This window comes from Centroberyx affinis, unplaced genomic scaffold, assembly GCF_046629955.1.
Source record: "Centroberyx affinis isolate AG114_WGS23_722 - 3 ecotype Tasmania unplaced genomic scaffold, CSIRO-AGI_Caff_v1 ptg000127l_1, whole genome shotgun sequence".
Lineage (NCBI taxonomy): Eukaryota > Metazoa > Chordata > Actinopteri > Beryciformes > Berycidae > Centroberyx > Centroberyx affinis.
The window spans coordinates 528,907-549,445 of NW_027278828.1; the positions used below are offsets into that span (position 1 = coordinate 528,907).

The 20,539-nt window shown below is 42.4% G+C and overlaps 1 protein-coding gene across 1 annotated transcript in view; it reads right to left on the reverse strand.

Annotated features, from left to right (window-relative positions):
• rgs12b (regulator of G protein signaling 12b) overlaps positions 1-20,539 on the reverse strand; it is a 44,399-nt gene that overhangs the window by 14,785 nt on the left and 9,075 nt on the right. The window contains 1 exon segment of the mRNA XM_071529670.1: positions 3,624-3,645. Coding sequence (XP_071385771.1) covers positions 3,624-3,645 — 22 coding nt within the window.

Sequence of the window (20,539 nt, forward strand, 5' to 3'; positions counted from 1 at the left end):
ACAGTTCAGCTACTCTAACACACAGACACACACACACACACACACACATACTAAGACTGACTGACATGTAAAGAACAAGAAAGTATATGAAGAAATTTGCTGTGCGAACTTATTATTGTCTAGACTTTTCGGACAGACAAGAATAATAATTTGTCTGTAAGTTTCAGAGTTCAACTTGTGAGGTTATATGCCATAAGACACAATACAAAATATATTATACTATACACTATATACTATACAAAAATCATTCAATAAGAATAATCTACATTGCTACATAACAGAATCTTACAGTGACTCTGTTAATAGCATACACTAATAAAATAAATGGGTAAACTTTTAGACATTTAGCTGATGCTTTTATCCAGAACGACTTACAATGAGTGAGCAGGGGTTCAGCTACCCTGCAAATCTACGTCTTTTTCCTCAATAAATAATACTACCCATGTCCTCATTTATACATATATGCATTCTACACGAGTTGGCACATATGACACTTTCCCTGTACCTCCTCTGCTACCTCGTCACTTTCTCAATGTAGTGATAACATGAACAGATAATAATGCACATGCATTCTATGTTTCTGTTGTTTCTTCTCCCTGCTGTATCCTATTACTTTTGCTGCTGCAACAACCCAGTTTGTATAAATAAATAGTTTATTTTTCTTGGTCAAAACAAGACCATTACATAGATGCAATCGGCGACTCTCGCGTCGTCCACAATTTGGTCAGAATAGAGCGACACATCAACCAAGTTGCAGTGTGTAGAAGCAGTAACACTTCACTTACTGCATCTCCCTCTGGCTTTAGTGACCCATTCTCCAACTTCACAGTCTGAGCAACTGACCAATAACATTTTTCACTGGTACCAGTGCCACATAGATCCCTGCAACACATGTAAATACAGTAAATGTGCAAGAGGACTAAGCTCTCCATTGCACTCACTGCCAACACGTTCTCCCTCTCTCAGAAACACATGGTGTGAATAAGTGGCCATAAACACTTATACTTTGTAGGGTTGTCACGATTCTAACTTCGATACAATACCCAGGAAAATATCGATATGCGATACCATTTTCAATACCACGGGGGAAAAAATGAATTGTCAATCGTTTTTTAAAAAAAATTGTGAAAAGGAAAACAATATTTTAAAGTTGTCTGAGATCAGTTGTCTGATATCAAACAACACATTTTTGATTGACAGGTGTCGATCGCCGTCATGATTTGTTCTTTTTTATTGAGGTGAGTGAGCTTATACTGCACAAGCATGTGAAACATCATATTGCCTCCTGGCCTCTGCAGCATAGACTGTAAGCAACTAAGCAAAAAAACACAGACACAGAGACCCAAACTAGTCCCTTAACATCCGACAACGCAGGGGGAAATCCCGGTGCAAACGAGACAGATGGACGCACGCTTCTCCATAACGTAGGCCCGATAAAACTCATTCAACACTTAAGCCCCTTTCACACTGGTCAAAAAACCCACCAACACAGCAGATTACCCCTGCTCTAGTCATCAGCCTATCAGAACACTTTTAGCTTGTGGAAGCAACAGATACCCATCAATGATAGGGAAAAATCAGCAGGGCTAGAGTTAGTGGATTATTATTGACAGAAAGATTTTAATCGGACATTTCAACGTCCGGTCGAGCCTTCTGACCGGGCCCGGGCAATGCATCTGAACACCGGACAGTTCGGTCGAAAACCGGGCATCTGGCAAACCTACTTGATAACGTTAGCTAGCTCTGTAGCTAACGTTTGGTTTGCTAGCTAAACTAAAACGGATGATGTGCAGGGTACGTTAACGTTTATGATAAATGTTTAATGCTTCAGTGATGTTGAAACGGGAGCTTTCGCTAACCTCTCGAAATTCTTTATATAGACTGGCGTGTCGGTCCTTTAGGTGCTTCGCCAAGTTTGACCTGTTACCCCCCTTCGTCGGCACCACCCTGTAGCAACCCAGCTGACTGCTACTAGTGAGAGGAGGGGCTGACACTCGATACTTTTGACAACCCTAAAACTTTGTAGCTAACGGCCAACATGTCTGCCATGACTCCTGCACAAGAGCAGCTACACCCCTTTTTTCTTGTTTCCCACCTCCTCGTCTTCCTCTCTTCTCCCCTGCCTCCCTTGTCTTTGATATGCATATGGCAGGCGTTAAAGCAACACTAGGGCTCTCTTAATTCAGAAACCTTTCACTAACGTTGGCACATGCTAAATGAGCCATATGGGAAAGGGAATTGGTGGGCTGCTGTGTGTTGGCTAAGTTTAGAGTGGAAAAATCTGAACACGCACCTTTCACATGTTCAGATAGAGCAGAGCTGAACAGAGCAGAACAGAACAAAACAGATAGAACAGAGCAGAACAAAACAGATAGAACAAAACAAAACAGAACAGATAGAACAGAGCAGAACAGAACAAAACAGATAGAACAGAGCAGAACAAAACAAAACAGAACAGATAGAACAAAACAGAACAGAACAGAGAAGAACAGAACATAGTTTGATGGGCAATGTTACAGACATTTTTATCAGACACAAGCAGAGAGGAACTGTGCTAGTGTATAGTTGATACCTATCTTATCTGTAGGAACTAGTGCTGTTGATAAAGTTTCAATACTACTTGAATACCGTTGCGAAAGATGGAATTCAATTCTGAATTTTATTAATGTTCAAGACTTCACAAAATGTCTATATCAATTCCATGTCAGTGTCTCCTCTAGAGGGTGTGTATGTGTAGACTGAAATAGTTCAAAGAAAAAGAAGTCAAAAGAACGGATTGAAAGAGACAGAGAAATAAAATGAATCCCAGTCCAGCTAAACTGGATGACAAAACTGGTGCCAAGAGCAAAGTATGGAACTACTTCACTTACTAAGCCAACAAAGATGGAAACCCGACCGACATATGAAAACCTCTGTGTAAAATTTGCTACAAAGCTGTTTAAGTCAAGTGTGGTAACACAGTGGTTGGTGGTTTTTCTTGTTTTCCGTAGTTTTGTGGAAGCATAGAAGTTTTATCCCAGTCAAAGTTATGGTATCATGAGAACACACTAGTAGGAATTAGTAGAGCGATTACACAAAAAACATTCAGCCTTTCATTGTAAAGTGAGGACAACATTCCCTGTACTGCTTTCTCTGTTTTCTCTCTCTCACGCTGTGTGTTCTATCTTTGACTTGCCATCACAAGCTTCTGGTCTGTAGCTAATACGTTTAAACATTTGTGACTAACTTCGCTTGAAGCCAGCCAACAGCAGTACTGCAGACAGGGGTGGGGCAGAAGTTGAGCAGGTCAAACCAGACCGTCTGTTTGGGTGAATTTAGTTAGCGCAAGCAGCCAGACACTAATGGGGTATCCATCATGACCATGGCCGTGGCCATGACACTACACTTAAGTGCAGGACAACTGGTCTGACACAACAGGCCACATATTCAGCCATATGACACACAACTTGAAACAGATTATAACAACTGGGAGAAACAAATTCTACAGATTGTGGTCAAGGGTAAGAGAAATGGTGGAGGAGTGGAGATTAAAATAAACATTGTAACATAGTAAGACAGGTCATAGACCTATAATAAAATAAATCTAGAGAATGTTAGATGTGGAAAAAGACAGATGTACTCACCTCCATCGGAGACTGCAGCGGACTGTAAGAGAGCACAGAGAGACATTGGTTAGAATCTGCCCTCATTACAGGGATAACACACACATACAAGCACACAAACACACACACTAGGGCCAAGAGGCGGCAGCCACATGGGTATACACCTTTGGTCACATGGAGACACAGACACACACTGGTTCACACAGAATCTGGGCCACTCCCACACACACTTTCACATTACAACACATTCAGGCTAGCACCCACATTCATTGTCTTGTGTGTGAGTGAAATCATCTGTGTGTGAACTCGCTATGCTTGCTCTGCAAGGAAGCCTCTCCTAAGGGGTGGGGTTTTGTGTTTGTGTGTGTGCGTGTGTGTGTGTGTGTGTGTGTGTGTGTGTGTTTGTGGTAGACAGAAGGGAGGGGGGCATCCCTGCCCCCAATTTCACAGTAAGGTGTGAAGTTTGCTCACATATCACACATTCGCCAATTAAGAATAGAGTTTAACAATAGCATATCCACAAAGACACACATGGCACACACACAATGTCAGTTTGACCCTGTATCTAATCAACAGCTTTTACTTTCTCACTTATTACAACACCTTCACTCACTCTCTTTCCCTCATCCTCTGTCTTTCACCCAATAACACACAAATACACACAAATACACACACACACTGCATACAATGCAGAAAGTTTTATCCCAGACATGCTAACCTGGGATGAGTTCACACAGCAGAAATATCACTAATGCAGCTAACTCAGATACTGCATTAGAAAAGCTCTGTGACTCAGAAAGAGCTAGGGGAGAGGAGGAGACAACGAAAAACACAAAAAGAGAGAGAGAGAGAGACAGAGAGAGAGAGATAGGAGGGGTGAACAGCAAGAAAAAAGAGCGGTGTTTGGCAAAGGGAATATGAGAGAATAAAGAAAGCAAAGAGAAGCACAATGGAGGGGAATAGCAAACTAACATCAACTTGGCCAAGATATACTAGTATTCCCAAAAATTAACTTCAGAAGAAACTGATTTTGTATATTTCAAACCAAAGTATCGGCATCTAATGAAATATAAGGGATTTTTGTTTGAACACCTTATTTTCATTCGTTCTCTCTGAGGTATCCCATGACAAGGTACCCCGCCCCCCCCAACTGGTTGGTAAAAGAGTCTGGTGGACCACATTCTAGCACAATGGCTGACTAGAGGTTGGCACTGGCGTGTGAAATGGGATCTGATGTGACTTTACGGCAGTTTTCTGTGGTCGAAGCACCACAGAAAACAAGAGAACGACACAGGCACAAACATTAGCAATGGAAACCGTGGTTTGCCCCACTCCTTACTCTCATTAGAAGTCACACACATCTCAACAGCATGTGCTCTCCCTCTGATGTGTGTGTTATGACATGATATTTTGTATGAGTGTAGCCTGTGCATGCATGTGGTCGACATCTGCTGGAGATGTCTTTTGTATGTAGGAGAGCATTCTTTTGCATTTGTGTGTGTGTGTGTGTGTGTGTGTGTGTTTTCATCCCCCATCCCCTTTCAGCTCCTGCTCCAGTGTGATCACTTCCAGACGCACTCTGTGGTGGAGCGGTTTGGCCCCTGGTCTAGGCCCCAAGTCCCCTCTCTTCTCTCTCTTTCCCCCTCTCTCTTGTCTCCTTCACTATTTTCAAACTCCCTCTTTTCGGCTCTTTCCTCCCTATCCATTCATCCCTCTCTTTCTCCCTGTGTCCTTCATCACCATCTCTCATTTCCTCCCTCTCTCCTCTGTTCCCTCTCTCCTTCCACTCTTCCCTCAAATCATCCTCTCCTTTATTCCCCCTCTCCTTCAACCCCTTCCTCAGTCATTCCACTGGCGTCCCCCTCCCCACTCCTGGCAGATCCTGGCCATTCCTGACAGCCCGCAGGGAATGACTGGGGTTTTCCAGACTTTCCCTCCATTCCTCCTCGTTCTTCTTGCTTCTCTCCCCAAGCCCCTATATACAGGGATGCATACAGCTGGAGAATGCTATACAGTCTTTTCATAATAAAGAATCATAATGTAGAAGTATAAAGTCCATCCCCCACAGTATATGCCTAAGCTAACAGAAAACCTTCACATTCGTAGCCTCTTCTTCGCCTCAATGTTTAAGCCGGCTTTCAAACTCTGTAAGCAGTGTAGCAGTTCTTACTCTGTTACAACAGTCAACTGGCAGTAGGGATCTATCCATATATCAGAGCCCCAATATTGTCTGCTGTTATTGTCTGTTGGTACTGATTGTTCATAGATATACCATTATTGGCCATATTTGTTCCACCATAAATGCACTGATGAGATCCGCAGAATAAAAATGACATTGCAGCACAATGACTGATGGTTAGGTTTAAAGTTTCCACGTTTACTGAGGACTGGGCTTCTCAGATGAAAGAAATTCTACACAAAACCCCAGAACGGGTGTGTGGTTATGAATTCTGATTGAGAATTTGGTCTAGAGAAGGAATACAACACAGGGCTGTAACTAATGGTTATTTGTTATTAGGGCTGGGCGATATAGTTGAAATCATTATCATGATAATCATAAGGATTTTTTCTCAATATCAATATATAATCAACGAACGGTTCTCGAGATATGCGAAGGACACACATACAGACAGAGATTCCTTGCTTTATAGTATGATTATGGACTGAATCTAGACCCAAATAAGATGCTGCATGACATCTATTACTAATAATATTTATGTTACATTTCAGTGTATAGACCTACCCAACTAGATCTGATTTCTGGGGCAGACTGGAAAACAAAAGGCAGTCGCCTAAGAATTTGCAATCTTGGAAAACCTAAACTATCACAAAATAAAAAATTTTGAACAATGTATCTGAAAATAGTATGAATAAATAAACAGCTGAGTAGGTTTCCTTGCTATATATTGAAAGCAAGCTTGCTATCTCACTGGCCTGCTGGCTAACTGGAGTTAAATACTTGCCATTCAGTTAAATACTGTCATATACATCAAAATGCCTGACCATGATTTTTTCTGTTTAGGCATTCATACATGGCAGTTACTGCTGTGGTCTGCCATTTCAGCTTTGCCCAGTCAACAAAGCACCGCATTATTTTGTTTCTGTTTACAGTATTTTCATACTGTACTGTACTATGAGTCAGCATTTATTTTAATTCAATTTAATTCATTGTTCATACCAATAACAAAATGATGCATTGATTATGAATATGCAAAATATATGAATTTACATAATGGATGTAATTGATGGCACCAACAAATTGCAGCCCTTAGATACAATGATGAATAATATCAAATGATACCAGCAGCACAAAAGTAAATTACCATTGGTAGATATTGGATATTGTTTAATGTCTTCCCTAATTGGGCCCATTGGTTAGGCCATTATTGGCAGTTTAACTAGTAATCTCATTTTTACACTCAACTAGTCTCTGGATGCTGGCATAACTTGAATTAGACCTTGGGATTCACTAAAGAAGAATGCAATTTTTAACGAACTTAAGAATAAGAATATCACTGTTCTTAAGGCTGGTGGAAGAATCCTGTGATGTGTTCGTAATGCAGGTAGAAAAAGGACAAGAAAACAGCTTACACACTCACACCCATTTTAACAAAGAGAAGACAGCTGCATGGCATATGACCAAAACTCACACTGGTAATATACACACACACACACACACACACACACACACACACACACACACACACACACACACACACACACACACACACACACACACACACACACACACACACACACACACACACACACACACACACACACACACACACACACATATCACCCATGGTCGCATGCTTGCATATGCAAACACACACACACACACACACATACCTTGACTAAACCTCCACTAATCCTATCAGAATACAGCAGTTTTACATATAATCTACCAGATACTTTTCATGTACGAACAATCAGTCTCCTGAAAGAGCATCCCATCATCACTGTCATACCAACCACAGCGCTATCATCATACACAACACCAGCATCTATACATGTGGCTCTTCAGTCCTCAAGGACTGTTTTACATATGTAGATATCTGCTTCACAGCCACCAATAGCTGGCTAGAACTCGTTATACACCCAAGAAACCTGCTACAGCCTCCTGTTTTCATTTCATATGTTTCATTAAACCGTGGATGACAAGATGAAAGTAATCTGAAATGGGAATTGGCTGTAGCGTTACAGTGTGACTTTGTTGATCAGTAGTGAAAAAGCCCAACTGGGTTATGTGTACATGTTTGTTCACCAACACATCAGCCTGTGAATGTTGCACTCCCAGCTCCACATGTCACCTAATTGCCACATGGATGGCCTATTTATGTAGGGAGTGTGTGTGCGTTTGTGTAGTTAAGAGTGGGTGGTAGTGGTATGTTCAGGTCCCAGGTGCTTTACTAGCTGTGGCCGGTGGGAAGGGAGCGGCTTACATCATCTGTTATGGAGTCAGGAGTGCTGGGTTCAAACTACGGCTAAACACACGGTACAATTTACAACTGTCCTTTCTCCCTGTTATCATAATATTAATGCTTTAAAAGCAATAAAAGTCTCCTTAAACAATCTCAAGTTTCCTAAATGTCCCCTCTATGTGTGTGTGTGTGCGTGTGTGCATGTACGATGATTCCTGGAAAAAGACATTCTGTGTTATAGGATGTGACACAGAGCAGCTGCACTGCTAACACTTAGCAGTGTGAGTATAAAATGTGTCTATCTATGGGAGAAGCTGTCAGGGATAACATATGCAAATACACAAGAGTGCACACACACATGCGCGCACACACACACACACACACACACACACACAAAGACAACTCTGTTTGTACTTATTCCTGGCTCCGTCACAAGAGCTGTAACTGCCACCTTTGGTAAGGAATGAGATTCCGTTTTAAACTGTATGTGTGTGTGTGTATGTGTGTGTGTGTGTGTGTGTGTGTGTGCGTCAATAACTGGAATATGACTGACATACGGAAGAACACTGACCATGTGGGAACTACAAGCATGTCTACTGAGCCTGCTCCTGTGCCTGTAAACACTTCAGTGACTAACCACTACAGGAGACCACACCTATAACTGAACAACTGACGTACATGCTCTCCTTAAAAGGTGGCTTAGAATTGACTACACAGATTTCTCAACTGCACACACTCACACTTCCAGCTGAGGAGGAAGCTGTTGCGCCAACAGTCTCGATGTGTGCGTGCCTGTATGTTTACTTTTGAATATGAGGTGAATAGTGGCTGCCATTGAGAAGACCAGAGTCACTCTGCCAGGATTGGCAACCATGAAACCGCTTAGCTTCAGCTTAGCTTAACTCTGAGAGGATAGGATGAGAGAAGCTGATTAGTTTAGAATAAATCCAAAAGACAGTTAAGTTGCCAAATGAGGCTCTGCAGGTCTCAGCACAAGTGAAGATGCTTTACAATACTGGTAAAATTATTAATTATATCTAAATTATATGTAAAGTATATAATTTAGATATAATTTTATAGAAGAAATATGATTTAAGTTACATAAAATCATAAAAATAAACAGCAAACCCACTGTCAATTAATTTTTATGAGATAATCGGAGCCCAAATTCCCCCAATTTTTTCAAAAATGCAATTTACATTGCTAATTCAAATGTGTATCCTCTGTAATCCTCTGTGACGTCACAGTGCAGACAGTGGAATTCAGGAATGAACAGTGAATCCCTGTGATGCATTCTGGAATTCAATAACCCTCTTCCATCAAAGGATGGAATGTAACTAAAGTCTTTTCCACTACAATAGAGCCATACAGGAGATGGAAACCTAGTTAGTCAGTGGCTGGGAGCTGGTGACAAATGTCTGTTTGACTTGGCTCCTGGCCTTAAACGCCACCGTCAGACAGGCAGATGAGGGAATAGACATAAACACCATACTATCTGATCCAAATGCCTCACATGAACACACACACACACACACACACACAAACACACAAACTCACATAGACACACCTGCCAGTATGACACACTAAATAAAGTTAATTTCACAAGAACGGAGATAGCAAACTGAGTCAGCGTATTGTTTCATTGTTATTCAGCTGTTTTTTTTTTGTGTCTCACTCTCTTTAACACACACACACACACACACACACACACACACACACACACACACACACACACACACACAAGTAGCCCTCAGAGAGATGTACAAACCATATGACTCACAGAGAGACAAGGAAAAAGAAAAGCTCTCGGCTCTTTCTGTCTTTTCCTTCTTACCCTCCATTTGTTTCAATCTCTAGCCCTGTCCCTCTCTCTCTTTTCTTTCTGTCTCTCTCTTTCTCTCTCTCTCTCTCTCTCTCTCTCTCTCTCTCTCCGTCTCCCACTCTGGCCCTGAAACACATCTGGCTTTGAGAGGAGAGGAAACAGCCTGGAGCCGTCTCCAGCTCTTGTTGCTCTTTCTTTCCTTTTCTCTCCTTTACCTGACCCCCCCCCCCTCACCCGCCACTACCTACCCCCTTTCTTAAAAACACCAGACAAAAAGAACAGTTCATTTCAACTTTGCCTTGTGCTCTGTTTATTCTCAAACAGCCCATATCCTCTCCCCTTCCTATTTTCTCTCTGTCCATCTCCATTTGTCTTTCATCCATCTCACACACACCCCTCCCTCCTCCCCAGTGCTTTCCCTCTAGCAGGGTGGGAAGGTAATCGATTCCCCTTTCTCTATGTGTACTTTGCTGTAGGTAATAGCCCTCTCTCTCCCATCTGTCCCTACAACAGTGAGCAGAACAACACTGGAATGTAGCTTGCAGTGAATAACATTCTCTCTTTCCCCAACTTCCATCCCTCTCCCATTTTCGTCATTACCTGTACAGAAAAGTGGAAAGTGCTGGTGAATTTTTGTTGCGGCTGGTAGGTTTTTCCACTCTACCAGCCTTGGCACTTTAGCAGATAAACAACCAGACAGTTCTATAATTAAAAAGCACTTTAGTCTCACTGAAAAAACTGAAAGTAGCTAGTGAATATTTTAATCCAACATCCACTGTAGCTGAAAAGTTTCCTGCAATAGTCAAAAAATAAATAAAACAAATTTAAAAAAAAATTGGAAACTCTCTCTTTCCACCCACACGTCTCTCTAGTAAAAGTACAGTAAGCTGTAGACTCTCTCCCTACCGTCCCCTGGTAAAAAGTTCTAGGCATAGATGTGTGGTGTGTGTGTGTGTGTGTGTGTGTGTGTGTGCACGAGCACTACTCACTGTATTGAAGTTCCAGACCCGCTTGAAGGAGAGCCTCTTCCTCAGGCTCATCCTGCTCTCCTCTCACAGAGGAGGAAACCACTGACTGCTCAATCTACATACCTGACACACACACACACACACACACACACATGCGGGCACGCTCACACACCTAATGTCCTCTTCAGAAATTAACTATGACAGGATATTCATACACACAGATGGCTTGGATGGAGCCATGCCTCAGCACATCAGTTACACTCAAACATACACACACACTGGTCACTCTTACAATTTGTCTTAACTAAACAAGTCTAAAACTAAATCTGCTACAGTTTTAAGAAATAAATAAACACCTGCACACATATATCTCACCGGTAATGTACTACTATTTCTCGCAATACATTCTATACCATGCTCAAATCTCTGTCCCTCTCTGTCCCTCTCTCTCACTTTCTCTCACATACACACACACACTCCCTCACACACAGAGCTGACAGACCACTGACTAGGAAGTTCCATTCTCCCACAGACTCACACGGCTCCGTTTCCATAGTGACACGCCCCCATCAGGAAGCAGTTAGCGAAAAGGGGTGGGGACAAAGGTCGATCGGCCAATCACATTACAGCACTGCCCTTACCTCTCCTCCTTCCCTCCTTCTACTCACCCCTTTCAAAATCATATTTTATTTGTTTTCCATTTCAAAACTGTGTCCATTATGGAGCAGGTTTAGCTATGAACACATTCAACTGTGTCAAATGTGTTCCAGTGATTAAAGAAGAAGTTAAATCTCTTTATTGCTTCAAGTTTTATGAGCTGAGGGAGGGGAGGAAAGGAGGAGAAAAGGAGATGAGAGGAGGAGAGGAGGAAGAGAGGTTAATCTTTAATGGCATTGACTTAATGTGTCCGCCTCATAAGACTAGAATTAATGAAATTTCATCAGGTTTGGTAAAAGGTCAGTTGAAGCAAACAAAGGCACTTCACAGGACAGGGCTGGGTACTGCAATACACACACACACACACACACAAAGGCTGCAATTGAATTTGTACATATGGCTTTCAGTCTAAACTTAGCTGACCCTAATTTCCTGTTTTAGCAAAAAAGAAAACTTCTCTCACACCTCCAGTCTCGCACTTTAATGCTTCTGTCTGGCTGTGATGACTCAATCATAAACTGGTAGGTGTAGGCAAATACATAAATGACTGTGTGTGTGTGTGTGTGTGTGTGTGTGTGTGTGAGTGTGTGTGACTCATATCATGCAGTTATTCATAGATATTTTCTTTTTCTATACCATTTATTGACAAAATCTGGGTGGCCAGTCACCACATACTGTACATCCCATCGTATATTCTATTTCACAGACAAACTAAAAAAGTATTGATAATATTGTGTTACCACAGAGAAAACTGTATTTTGTGTGTGTGTGTGTGTGTGTGTGTGTGTGTGTGTGTGTGTGTGTGTGTTTAAGCGAGAGAGATTTTCCATAAAGAGAGCCTTTTGTTCCAGGCATTTCTATTATTCTCTTCCTTACAATGTCAAAACCACAGCAAAGTGGTTATGAATGTTTCCACCTCTGTCTTCACTCTCTCACTGGGCTTATATGACAACCAGGCTTATTACTCAGTCCTGAAGCGGACCTGGCAAAAGACTGTGGCGAGTGTAAATGTTTTCAAAACAGCATATAAAAGTTATTAAAAAGTTGCCCTTTGTCTGTGCTTTTTTAAGAACTCTTTCCTTTTAGGATGTGGCGACACCCAAAAGATTCAAAAACATGCAACAGCTTAGCCTCACGCTCTACAGACCTGAGAAAAACAGAAAACATGTGAGACGGGTGCTTAATTCTTTAAACTTTCATGTTTGCTTGGTTAGTGTAATTACACCAAACATACCTCAAATGCTTGTAAAACCATTTCAAAACGGTCTAGGCTTTTCCTAGGTGTGACCTCAATTCCCAAACAGCTCATCAGTCTTTGACAGGCTTGCAGGGGAAAGGACTTTATGTACCTGTGCCAAAGCCCGGTCCATGATCTATCTATCAACAGAGGGGAAGACAGCAGAGCCGGGCCGCCACACTGGACAAATGGGATAGCATAAACTGAATGTCGGCTAAACACACCCCGAGGAGAGGTAGGTGGGGGGTGCATAGGAGAAAGAAGAGAAGAGAAGAGAAGAGAAGAGAAGAGAAGAGAAGAGAAGAGAAGAGAAGAGAAGAGATTTCTCATGTGTCATCCCTCTCTCCAGCCTAATTCCTGTGGTCTAGACAAGCAGCTCAGTTTCCCCTGTGTGTGTATGTGTGTGTGTGTGTGTGTGTGTGTGTGTGTGTGTGTGTGTGTGTGTGTGTGTGTGTGCGTGCGTGCTTGTGTGCGTGTGTGTGTGTTCAACATAAAATGAGATATTTTCTTTGGCAGGTATCTAATGACAGTACAACTACAGGGCTTTACACATGCATGCACACATAAATACACACACACACACACACATCCATCATGTCATCGACACTGTTTCTTAGCTTTGCCTAGCCTATATATCAGCGTAAGATAAAAGAGCGCTGAACCCTCAGCTCAGTTCAGCAGGATGTTCTGACTTGGGGGGAATGGGGTGATGCTCCAAGATATTTGAAAGCTGCACCACATCATTTTAGGAAGGATAATTGAAAGCTCAGAATGCCAAAAGTTTATGATAGAGCTTCAGCACTGAATAAGATTTATGCTTTTGGAATAAAATAGGAGCCCTGGAATGCTGTTTGAAGCACAAAGAATACAAAGAAGCACATTGCTGAATTACTATTTGTTGCCTTTGCTTTGAAGTTTATCTTTTAGCTATGTGATGAGATTTGGAATCAGTTTTATGCTTTTGTGAATGATTATTACTACGCTTCTCCAAACTACAGTATAGCATTAAAAGACTTGTGAATGAGGAACATTTAAAAAGTTCATAGCTTTCAGAGAACAGATAGATGGAATGATAAGCCAGATTTTGAATGAGAGACTGTGGGAGAGACAAAGGCAGGAAGAAAGAAGAGACGGTTTTGCTTTACTTTTAACCAGGAAAGAAATAACAGATGGAGTCAGAGAGAATGAAGACTTAGCATTAGTTCACTTTGAATTTAAAAAATGACAGATCATTTCTACAGCAGGGAAGAGTTTATCCACCCTCCCTCCCTCTCTCGCTCTCTCTCTCTCTCTCTCTCTCTCCTCTCTCCAACCCTTCCTCCCTCTCTTGCTCACACACACACACACACACACACACACACATACATCCAACCTAACTCAACAGTGCCCTCTGCTGTCAGCATCAAGGTGAGGAGTAAAGAAGAGCACAAACAAGTCAACCTATCTGGTTTTTCTTAAATCCTTTCCTTTTAACCCAGTCAGCATCATTAACTCTACCACTGATCAAAAAGTACAGTGAATCAGTGCTAATCAGTTAGTTGATTAGCCTCCTCATTGATCAATAATGGGCATGAGCACTAATGACCTCATGCTAGCAGGTTTCTCATCTCTGCTCAGCAGGGAAATAGATAGATAGACCACCAGTGGAGGGCAGACCTCACTGGGACCAGCACACACGCACACACACTCACACACACCCACACACACACACAGTAGTGTTGGTTTGTATTAAAAGGGATCGAATAACATTTGCAAATCCTTTCATTCATTGCTTTTAATCTTCATCAAGTGCCAAACGACTGGAGTTTACCACACAGTGCCACACAGAATGGCAGGAAAGTATTTGAGAGTCAATTTAATGCACAGTTCTGCGACTGGCCAATTATCTGACACTATCTGAAAAGTCCTGATGTGGTAAACCCCACCCGTCTGGCACGGGTGGGGATGAAGATTAAAAGAAATACTTATTTCCAACTCCTATTTGAGCCAGGCCACAATGTGATTAGACATAACTAATTGATATGGTCATACGGCTGATACTTGCATAGCCCGGCATTCAAAACTGATGTTCCACATAATCACATCGGACACTCCACAATTCACGTGAACTCAAGCCAGACGTCTTCAAAGAGACGCTTTTAGAGAAAAACACATCACAGACTCTTCCCTCTCTTGGTGTGCTGCAGTTGTTCTATAATGCAGCTGATCTCATGGGCAGAACCAGAAGACAGCCAAAGCATCAACAGGTTTCCCTTCGACTCAACAGCGACTAAAAGAGCCTGACGATTGGCCGGCACAGATCACATGATCCATTATTCCAGAAATAGGCCTTGCAACTAAAGTTTCAGTGCATTCAACTTGTCATAACCGAAATAAAAATGTATTGGATGACTTCCATGGATTGACAGACCCTCTGAACAACTGTCCCATGAACCTCAATCAAAAGAGCAGAGGGCTGTAAAATTAACCGTTATCTTTAGCCAGATTGATTACGCCTCATATTACTCGTAAAAGCCTCACAGTCTGCAGCAAATGCTTGATAAGGCTTGATAAGGCTTCACAACGCTGACAAGAAAATCCATTTGTATTGGAACTAATAGCATGTGCTCCAGCAGAATTGGTCTAATACAATTAGTCACGATCGTATAACGCAGCCTGCATGCAGTATGTGACAGTATGAGGCAAGGGAGTGATCAGCGCAGATCTGGTTGACCACAACATTCCACTACATGACCACACAGGCATCGCGTGTAGAAAGAGGGCGCACGCACACACACACACACACACACACACACAGCAAGCTCGTTACTCACTCCTTCAGTGGCGGTTTCAGAATCCACGCTCAAAGTTTGCGGCTCCATGAAGGAAGAGACAAGTAATCCTCAGCACTGCATGTGAAAGCTCCCCTCAGGACACATTGTCATCAGCCGCTGAATGTGTGTGTGTGCGTGGCGTGGAAAGAGAAAGCGTGAAAGCTTGATGGCTTTGAAGGCTCCAAACTGCTACAGAGCGTCGCTGTCGCTTGATTCCCCTTGCCTCTCGCTCTCCACCTCCCTTATCCCCCCTCCTCTTCCCTCTCTATCTTCTCCCTTTGCCCTGCCTCTCTGCTCTCCCCCTCCTCTTTCTCTGTTTTTCTACCCACCCCTGTATAATTTCTATTCCACCCACACTGCCGTGGTCTGAGAAACACACACACACACACACACACACACACAGACAAATGCGGAGGCACGGCTACAGAGGGGAGACCCCTGCCATTAAGGAACACACACGCACCCACGCACACACATAAAATCAATGCTGAGTGAATGTGTTACCCTCAGTGCTGTTCTGTCATCTACTTAGTATGCCCCACGCATCCGTTTGGAGAGTAAACTGGAATCCTTGATGGAGGGGGAAGAGGGGCAAAAGAGGCAAAAGATGAAGAAATGGATGGACTGAGCGGTGGCAGCATTTAGCATTGATCTTCCCCAGAGGATTGAGAGACAGAGCGAGAGAGTAATAGTGACAGAGAAACAGAAACAAAGAGAAAGAGAGAGAAGGAGGGAGACAGACAGAGTGAGAAAGAGTGAGAAAGAGAGAGAAAGAGAGACAAACATGCATGAAAGAGAGACAAACATGCATGAAAAGAAACAGAGATTCAGAGAGAGGGAGAGACAGTGAGACAATCCAGTAGATAGCTAGGAATGAGATCTGTGGTGACGGTAAAGCAGTCTACAGAAGACTTTAGCCGAACTGTAGAAGTGTCTGCATTCTTCAACATGCCTCGACACAGAGTGACACGCACACACACATGCGCACATGCACACGCACACACACACACATACACACAAACACCCCAAGTCCTCTGCTTTGCCCGGGGGAGAGGACGCTGGGTGAAGCACCACCTCACTCACGTTGAGCACTGATAAATGACTCAGCAAGGATTTCGCAGATGGCAATGTACAGGAGGCAGCCAAATTCAACCCGAACAAACAATATTTTCACAATACGATATTGTGGCACAGTTAACAGCTTTGGAAACTGTTTTGAACTTATTTTAGAAAGATATTTAGGTCCCAATTTCACAAAACCATGGAAGTAGCAGCTATGGACAACTACAGACATCAGGGAAAGGCAGGAAAACACCCAGGACAGGTGACTGCAGACATTATCTCAGCTTTAATACTGATAATATATTTAGACAGGTTTTCAACACATGCATATACATACATAGATACAGGTAGAATATTTACATTTTTATCAGGTTCATGAATGGCCACCAAAACTGGCTGTTCTCAGGACCTGTACACAACACCTCAGTTTCAACTACCTAACTTCTCAAGAACTAATTTTGCTTACAGAAGCAAAACTTGGTGCGGATTAAGAAAAAAGTAAAGTCCTTAGGTCCATAGGTTCCCATTGGAAACAGGACCAAGATCTGTATAAAACAACTGAGATATTAGCACTGAGAATGAGAACCTCCAGTGAAAAGAAAGTAAACTCTTGAGCTGTACACACAAAGTCCAAGGTACACTAAATCAAACAAGGAGGGAAGAGGCTTAAAGCTTTGAATCTAAAATGCCTTTATTGTCATGGCTTAGCACCAACAGATTTCGACCCTAAAGACTCATCAGGGCAAGAATGTTAATTTTGCTTGTTTTAAATTAGTGACACTGACAGCTATTTGGGGTGACAGCCAGGGCAGATATTGCTGGATGACTCCTCCTGAACTTCCACAGACATGCGTGCATCTTGAAAAATTGAAAATGTTCTATCCAAATAAAATATTGCTTTAAGGTGAGTTGAGCTGTGGAAAATTTCAGGCACATGTCTTTTTGAGATCAGTGCAGTGATTTGTGTTTGTGTGTGTGATCAGTTGAGAGTTCCCACCATTCCCCATGGACCAGGAGAAAGAGACTCTGTATTTGCCTCAATGGAGAAGAAGACAACATTATGACTCTAAATCAATTAACATTCGGAAAAGTCACGCACACACACTTGCACACACACAAACAAAGATACACACACACACACGCTCACATCTATATTGTTATATTGATAATATAGCTGATATACAGGTAAGTTCGTTTATAATTGGCAGGCTTTGGCAGGTGAAAATAATGAAAGTTATTGTCAGGAATGTTTTGGCCAGCAGCAAAATCGAAAGAATATCTGCAGTCAAAGGGAAACTGCACCTGGTCGGTTGTAGAGCCAAACGCTTTCATGGAAGATTTATATTGTACATGTCTAGGTCCCTGGATCTTATTTCTCTTAACTTCTCTCTTCCATAATCATGCTGTGGTCACAGGAACAGTGCAAGGGTCAGGGCTCTGTGACCTTGACGCTTACACTTCCTATTATTCGTTGCTCATAATTTTGGTGATCTAGGAACTTGAGCTGATTCTACGCATTGTTAAGTCGCTCTGGATGAGAGCATCAGCTAAATGACTAAAATGTAAAATGTAAATGTGCAACACAAACTGAACTAAATCATGTTGTATTACTGTGTAGTGGCATGTGTTTATTTGTAAGTGTTTCTATGCTGTGCAGAGAGTGCTTTATTGTTTACTTCGAGACCTAGATTTAAAATCTATAAGATCTGTATGCAGTTTAGCCCCTGGGTTATCATGTGCAAAACAGTTTTAGCTTCTGAGTAAATTGAAACCATTCTGTCTTTAGTTGGAATCAGCCTTGATTCTGCAAAAGATCATGCTGAAGCTCACCACTGCGTGACAGTCAGAGTCTGAAAACACCATTAAAACATCATCTGTCCACTGGCCATTTTGTGGTCTGAAGGCAAGGGATTGTTCCTTAGTGATTGTTTCTCCCTCATGTAGCTTAAGTTTCTAATTAACACTTCATAACTGAATGAACGAGTACATTCACTATGTTTTCAGTAACTGATTTTAAAGGTTGGAGGAAGACAAATAGGCTAATAAAGATGAGAACTTCACTTGACAAACTGTCCACTGGCCAGGGTCACTTTGTAGTCTAAGTAGTTTATTCACACAAGAATAGAAAGTTTGCCCGGTGGGAATGTGTGGGGTGGGGAGACGAGGAAATTTCAAAGAGGACACACATTTGCTTCTCAATTGGTAGGAATCACCCCGTGATGCATATCATTGTTGTCATGCGAAAACTTAACCTAACTCCAATTTGGTGAATTTTATGTTTTAACTTCCAATGAGCCTTGGATTTTTGAAAGTCTTTCAAAGCCCAATTGGATAAACTAAAAAATGCATGATGGTCAAGCTAAAAAGAAAGCCGTTTTTATTAGTTTCACCCAACAGCGACGATATGTATGTGATATAATTATTGAAAACACTCTTAGCACTCTGAACACAATAAATGATTGATGAAAACTTCTTCCCTGCATAGTGGCCTTCACAATTCCCTCCTTGCCATTGGTATTTACACTTCTGGGCCCACTAGAGCATCGTTTGTGTGTGTGTGTGTGTGTGTGTGTGTGTGTGTGTGTGTGTGTGTGTGCGTCAGCGTCCTTTCACATGGCCAATTCAGCCTTTTGCATGAGAGGCAGGTCTTTCCCCTCCTGTTGACTGTGTCCTCTTGTTCTCAAATAGCTTTCAATAGTTTTAAACCTCATTATTTTAAAACAAACTTACTGCATAATGTTTAACATCCCTTGTGAGCATGCATGCATGGACTGGTAATTGATATGATTAAATTCTTCTCTTCTTCTTAAGTTCTCCAGACAACATAAATCCAACCCGAGAATTTCTCTGGCAAACACACACACATACACATACACACACACACACACACACACACACACACGCACAACTGGGGCAGCAGATGTACAGTGTACAGTCTGACTTCCTTCCTTAGTGCTGTCATAAGACATTGTGTGTGCGTGTGTGTGTCTGCGATTGTGTGTCATGGTCAAGCTCTACAAATCAGATCTATCACAAGACAAACGGCAAGCCTCAAGCTCTGCAATACATACACACACATACACACACACACACACACACACACACACACACACACACACACAAACACACTTGACCTAAAGCGTGAAGTCTTAAAGCTGGTGGAGTGAAGCAGCTAAAATGGCATCTGAGAAGAGAGCAGCTAACAAGATGGCTGAGAACAGTGTGCATCTCTGACTGTGTCTGTTAATGTGTGTGTTTTGTGTGTGTGCCTGAGTCTGTGTGTGTGTGTGTGTGTGTACGCTGATTGCAAGAGATAATTATAGTATACTTATGTGTCCATGTACATTATTGACTCGGGGCTGCAATTAGTGTGTATGTGTATGTGCATGCATGCATGTTCGTATGTGTGTGTGTGCGCGTGTGTGTGTGTGTCTATGTATATGTGTATATGCATGTTTTTGTGTGTTGAAGCCTCACTAACGAGTGGAATGTCAGTTCATTGCTCATCAGAGCTCATTAGAAGTGCAGAGTAACACTTCCACCCATTCCACAACCCCCCCCCCCCCGCACCCCACATCACCATCTCTCTCTCCTCCTCACCATCCCCACCCCCAACCCTCCACCCCCCACACACAAAGCCCTCTCTGTTTGTGGACATTACCGCATGTGCAGCAAGAGAAAGAGGCCTAACGACCGGAAGAAAAAGGTAGAATAGAGGGGGGAGGGGGAGGAGGGGGTCAGAGGCGAAAAAAGAAGGGAGCTCCCTGCCATGGGATGGTCTGGCAGTGGGACAGAGCAACGTCCACCCGCTGTATGGAACGCACACACAAAATGGTGGAACATTCCAATGTCTGTTAAAAATGCACCAATATTTTCATCTATTGCATCCTTGCTGTTTTTGTCTGTGTCCTGATTAAAAGAAAATGAATATGAGGCGGAGGAGGATATGTTGTG